Genomic DNA, 6,513 nt, shown 5'->3' with positions numbered 1-6,513 from the left:
CACACCACCACACCACACCCCACACCACCCCAGATGTCCCCAGGCGTCCCCAGCTGGAATGAAGCCAGCACACCTGCTCTCTGTGCATCTGAAGTGAGGGTCAGGTCGACAGTCTTGGGGTCAAGGCCAGCAGAGACTCTAGAGTGTCCTCATCTCCCCGCTTCCCCTTCCTAAACTTCAGTAAGCAAGATGCCCTACTGGCGTCCACAGGGTGTAGCCATGTCTCCCTAGCAGGGCGCCCCTTGACAGCACACCTCACCGTCTGAAGTGAATTGTGCCCGCTGTACTCGAGGAAGAAATCAAAAAAATCAGGTACCAGAGAGGAGGGAGGAAGTGGGGCAGGAGGCAAAGAAAGCTGGCTCTAAGTCCTGGCTGTAAGCCCTGTGCCCTAAAGGGCCCCCTGCCTGGATCAACTCTCCACCAAAGTGTCTTAGATTCTAGCTTTTTAGGTAGGTTACCAAAGTTCAGAAGTCAAGGGAATGGCCCTTCCCCGGCTGTCCCTCTGCGCACCCAGTAGGGTGAAGTCACAATGCGCGGGATGCCTGTGACCCTCCCCGCCTGCTTTCATGTCTTTCCCTATGGTTTATCAATTCACCCACCAAATGACACGTTTTCCAGGAGAGTCTGCAGGGTGCCCTGACAAGGCTAGATTCACCTTGCTGTGGGGGGCTAGCCTAGAACACAAGCTTTTCCTTAAGACCCTAAGACCCAGTTCCCCCTGGCACAGTACTTCCCCGGCCTGGGAAAGAGATGATATAAATAGCAGGCTCAGCACCTGAGGTGCTCTGGGCCACCTGGCTGTCTTAGGAGGCTCTGATCTGTGCTTGGAAGGAGGGCAGCCACTAAGTGAACAAGGTGATACCCCAGATGGTGGACCAAGAGGGACCAGGAAAGTTCCACCTGGAGCTTGGCCCTTCCTCCCCCTTGCTAAACTTGATTCTTCCTTTGGGAGCCAACACTGCAATCTCAGGCAAATGTGACTCTGGAAGATCTCCGTACTGGTCGCCTATGGGAAGTGATGGTGGGATATCCCCTGCTAGCTCTGCCCAAGGTAGCACAGGCTATCCCACTGTGGTATGAGGTCCTTAGAGGTGTTTCATTCCCACAGTTGTATCGTTTGTTTGTTTGTTTTTCGAGACAGGGTTTCTTTGTGTAGCACTGACTGTCCTGGAAATAACTCCATAGACCAGATTGGCCTTGAACTCAGAGACCTGCCTGCTCTGCCTTCTGTTATAGTTGTACCTTAACACCAGCTGCAGAAAAGTTAGACCTGGCCTTGGGGCGCTAAGAGAGCAGACAAAGGGCAAAGGGCTGAAAGAAGCCTGCTCTGGTTACAGCAATAGGGTGAGAGCAGCTAGGATCCTGCCTGAGAGTGTCCTTCAGGGACTAGTACACAGTGGTTAAAAAAAAATCATGAGCCAGGCGGTGGTGGCACATGCCTTTAATCCCAGCACTCAGGAGGCAGAGGCAGGCAGATCTCAATGAGTTCGAGGCCAGCTTGGTCTACAGAGCTAGTTCCAGGACAGGCTCCAAAGCCACAGAGAAACTCTGTCTCAAAAAAAAAAAAAGTAAAAATAAAAGAAAATATGAACAATACTAGAATAAAATGTAGGAAATGTAAAGCCACCTGTCAATTATGGATGAGAATCTTTCTTGAATTTTTTTAGTATTTTCTGGGTTTTTTAAAATTATTTATTTGATTTTTCAAGACAGGGTTTCTCCTGAGTGCACTGCCACACCCTGCTGGTTTTTTACTGCCGTGCCTCCTACCATTGCCAGTGTACAATAGTGAAATTTTTTTTTTTTTTTTTTTGGTTTTTCGAGACAGGGTTTCTCTGTGGCTTTGGAGCCTGTCCTGGAACTAGCTCTGTAGACCAGGCTGGTCTCGAACTCACAGAGATCCACCTGCTTCTGCCTCCCGAGTGCTGGGATTAAAGGCGTGCGCCACCATCGCCTGGCAACAATAGTGAAATTTTTTCCAGGACAATGGAATTAAGATAATTGCATCCCACTGGGCAGTGGTAGCACACATCTTTAATCCCAGCACTTGGGAAGCAGAGACAGACAGATCTCTGTGAGTTCCAGGCCAGCTTTGGGGGGCAGCTGAAAGGACAGCACCTGCCTCCCAGTAAAGGGAGGGAGGTAGGGAAGCAGATGGGCAGGTATCGTGTGGTCAAGCACTTGCTTAGCGTGCCTAAGGCCCTGCATCGTGCTGATCCCTAGCACTAAGTGGGGAGAGAGAAAGTTCCCTAGGGGACTTACTGTTACTGTGCTAAATGGCCACAGTACCAAACAGCTCCTACTGACTTATTACACCGTCCACAGCGCTGTCCCTCTCCACCAGAGATGCTTCTTTTTACAGCAGTTGGTGATTAACACCGAGGCTCACAAACGGCCAGTGGGCAGGGAATGCGAGACTGTTTAGCCCCAAATGGGTCACCTGTATCACAGCCCTCCTCCCCATGTGCAGGCGTCATCTTGGGAGGCGTGGGCAGAGCGTTTGCGAGCCAATGTTACAGATAAACAGTGCTTTCCAGGTGCAACAGGGCAGTTGCACACGAGATGGTAGCAGCTGTTGACCACAGGCATCAGATCTGCACAAAATCAAGCCAGAAAGAGCCCAGCATGGATGGAGAAGCAGTCAGGAATTCCCAACTCTAACTAAGGAGCCATTAGCAACTGATGGCCCTTGGGGAGGGAGGGTCAGTTTTCTTCAGGGAGGTGGGCCCTGAAAAACAATATATCCATGCTCCAGCAGATGGCCAGACACCCATGCTCTAACTAGACTCCATTTAATTAAGAGAGAGGAGAGAGAGAGACACACAGAGAGAGAGAGAGAGAGAGAGAGAGAGAGAGAGAGAGAGAGAGAGAGAGAGAGAGAGAACACATGCAATTGGGAGGAAATAACAGTGGGGACTGGGATCAGAGGGGAGGGAGTGGACCTGCTCAAAACACTTTACACAATCAATTTGAAAAGGAGAAAAAAGAAAAGGTTTCCATTCAGAGAGCACATTAGAAAAAAGAAAAGAAAGAAATGTAAAAGTTATAGATAGGGCTGGGGAGATGGCTCAGTGGTTAAGAGCATTGCCTGCTCTTCCAAAGGTTCTGAGTTCAATTCCCAGCAACCACTGGTGGCTCACAACCATCTATAATGAGGTCTGGTGCCCTCTTCTGGCTTGCAGACATACATACAGACAGAATATTGTATACATAAGTAAATAAATAAATATTTAAAAAAAAGTTATAGATAAACGGAAGCCTTATTCATCTGGTTTTACATTGGCCTCACATAGTCTCAAGAGTTCTGCTTGTCCCCTGGCTACCCATCCTCCTGAGGCGGCTTATGCAGATCACGCCCTCCTATCCTGTCCCCACAGACCTGTCTTCTAGAAAGGGCAGAGCTGGTCACAATCCTCTCCTTGGCTGGGGATTTGTGGCTGTAATCTCCTTCCACAGAGAAAACAACACCTCAAGCAGTGACCTTCACTGGGACTTCCTTCCACCTGAGGAGCAAAGCCTTGTCTAAGCTATCAGCCATCCAGGAACCTCAGGCTTCAAGCGCATTCTGCTGCTGGGTACCCACCAGTTCAATACACCATGAGATTTGCCAGAGTTACTCAGAGAAAAGGGCAGCTGGGCGAGGCACCGCCCTGGAATGTCAGCCCCCTCCCTGGAGAGCATCCATGGGGAAGAGCAGCCAGAGCTAAGGCCAAGGCCTGTTTTCTCCAGCACCCCTCCCCCACAGGACTTCATTTTCACACTTGACAAGAATATTTTGGAAAACTGTTGTGCTAAAGACTCTGTGGATAAAAGCACATGCCACGGTCGCCATACACTTGCCACACCTGACAACCAGAGTATGAACGCCAGGTCCACAGTGGAGAGAAAGACCCGGCTCCCTGAAGTTGCCCCTGCTCTCTGCACGCGCACTGTGCCACACTGAATACATGCACACAGATAAAAAACGCGCTGGGCATGGTTCACATGCCCTTGAAAGGCAAAAATAGAAGTATCTCTCCAAGTTCAAGTCCAGCCTAGTCTACGTAAGAAGTTCCAGGCAGCCAAACTACATAGTAAGATCCTGACTCAAAATAAAAAGGAAGAGAAAGACAGAACAAGCAGGCATTTCATTAGCCCCTGCTGTATACCAGACATAGACAAATCACATATTCCAGTATCTTCCCTCGAAAGATGGGGAGAGACGCACAGGGGTGTGCGACCTGGCTGAGGCCACAGAGCAGTTGAGAACAAAGTACAGTCCCAAGCTGATCTGCTCTCTGAACGTCACAGGAGCATGGTTTACCTCAAATTCTGCCATAACCAAGGACAGACTCTTTGCCAACGCTTTGGCTTTTTCAAGTGCTGAAAACTTGGCAAACCAAGGTGCAAACCAGGAGATTTGATGGGACAGGATAAATACCAAGAACTATCTGAGTCCAAGTGAGCTCTGAGGGCCCCATTCTTACTGTGTGACAGGCTCCACTTTACAGCTCTCCTCCTAGTAACTCCAACTCACCTAAGCATCTTCACTTCCCTCCACACCTTTCCCCACCTCGGCTAGATGCGAGGCTGAGCCAGACGAAGCTGCCATCATTGAGGGCCAGAGGGCCCAGATGCTGGCAACTCACATGGTCCAGCATAACGCCCCCGAACGCCCTCCCCACACACACCTCAAAACCCTGATCGATTCTATACCCAACAGAGAGGAAAATGCCCAGGACAGGCTGGGCAATCAAACCCTGGGTCTCCCACCCTGGAGCTGCCGCTACTCACTCTTTGACTTCCTTGGAGGAAAAGTCCAGGTAGCGATTACTGATCCACTGAATCTCAAACCAGTCCCGGAAGCCGTTGTTGCCGCAGCACCTGAACTCGATCTGAAGCATGTCGATGGTCTTCTTCATGAAGCATCTACCTGGGGTGTCCGTGTCCCGGTAGTACTTCATCCCATTCTTGAGCCCGGTAGCCAGGGTGTTCTCCAGGGAGCCGCGCAGCAGGAAGCAGCAAAGAGCCACGAGGAAAAGGATGACGTTGAAGAGGACACAGACAGCCAGGTACGGCTTCAGCCAGGGCTTCCACTTGGCGTACTTGGCAGGGTCCAGAGCGTCATAGCAGATCTTGCCAGCCAGAGAATTGAGGACACAGGACAACACCCCCACCACTATCAGGGAATTGGGGACAAAGTGGCTTTCGGAGTTATTCATCACTTCGCTCCTCTTGCGGAGCTCAATCTTCAGGAAGAGCCCCAGGCTGAAGAGGACAATGCCGGCCAACACAGACAGCCAGTTCATAAGCCAGAGCCCCTGGGCCAACTTGACCCGCTTCTTCTGATCAAACTTGACTTTGAGCAGCGCCATGCTTACCAAGTGGGGTCCAGGCAGCCTCCCACAGTTCAGCTTCCACTCCTAACCCTAGTGAGATCAGGGGCTAGACCACTTAGGGCCTTAGGAAGAGCACTGTGGGCCCAAGCAGCTGGGAGTTGCCCATCTTGGGGCCTCCCTAGCCTAGGATCCTCTTTAACTCAGTAATGGTAGCAGGAGCTAGTCTAGGCCGCCGTTTCTGCAGTGTCCTTCCCAGCCCAGGAGGGACAGCCCGAACACCTCGGATTAAAAGTGGGATCCACAGTGCAGTTATTAATCTCTTTAGCCAGGGTCATCCCATTAGAGAAAGCCATGCCTACTCAAAACATGGCTGGGAGGAGCTCCCGTGTGTGTGTGCTTGCCGGATCCAACTCGGCTCACAAGTCCGGAACCAAAAGGACTCAAGCTGGCTAGAACAGGCTGGACAGTTCCTGCAAGCCACAGTGAGGTTGTCGGGGTCGGGTTTGTGAGTCTGAGAGAAGAGAGGTTGAGCATTTGCAGCTGGAGTGGCTCAGTGATTAAGAACACTGCCCTTGCAGAGAGCTCACCCAGGATCCCAGCACCCACATAGAGGCTCACAACCATCTGTAACTCCAAGGGATCCGACACCCACTTTTGACTTCCATGGGCCAGAATTTAAGTGGTACACAGACATACTTCAGGCAAAACACCCACTCACATGTGATGAGATCACAAAGAAGTAATCCCAGATGTCCTCCTCATCTTGAGGGTTGGGAGGGTTTTTTTATTTTTGTTCTTATCCTAGCTCTGGCTAGCCTGGAACTTACTGTGTAGACTAGGCTTCCTCAAACACAGAGATACGATTGTGCCTGCCTCTTTGTGAGTGTTGGGATTAATGACACACACTTGGTTACGTGTAGCAAGTTCAAAGCCAGTGTGAGCTACGTGAGGCCATATCTCAAACAAACAAACAAACAATAAATAACCAACCTAAACAGCAATTGCATTAAACATCTGTCACCACGGTCACAAAGACAGACGTGGGAAGTTTAAGTGTCAGTGCATACCTTTAATCCCAGGACCCCAGAAGCAGAGGCAGAGGCAGGCGATCTACGAGTTCAAGGCCAGCCTGGTCTACAGAATAAGTTCCAGGACAGACAGAGATACACAAAGAAACCCTGTCTGGAAAAAAAAA

General features: G+C 50.5%; 1 protein-coding gene across 1 annotated transcript in view; it reads right to left on the bottom strand.

Moving 5' to 3' along the window:
- The window catches only part of Prph2 (peripherin 2), a 13,865-nt gene extending 8,511 nt beyond the window's left edge, over nt 1-5,354 (bottom strand). Inside the window, exon 1 of the mRNA XM_050122881.1 lies at nt 4,774-5,354. Coding sequence (XP_049978838.1) covers nt 4,774-5,354 — 581 coding nt within the window. The remainder of the gene's footprint in view (nt 1-4,773) is intronic.
- Nucleotides 5,355-6,513: the final 1,159 nt, after the last annotated feature.

Source organism: Alexandromys fortis, unplaced genomic scaffold (assembly GCF_014885135.2).
Source record: "Alexandromys fortis isolate MF-2015 unplaced genomic scaffold, M_Fortis_MF-2015_v1.1 scaffold_212, whole genome shotgun sequence".
NCBI classification, from domain to species: Eukaryota; Metazoa; Chordata; class Mammalia; order Rodentia; family Cricetidae; genus Alexandromys; species Alexandromys fortis.
Note: the sequence above shows the minus strand (reverse complement) of the source record. Positions and strands in the feature narration are given on the sequence as shown.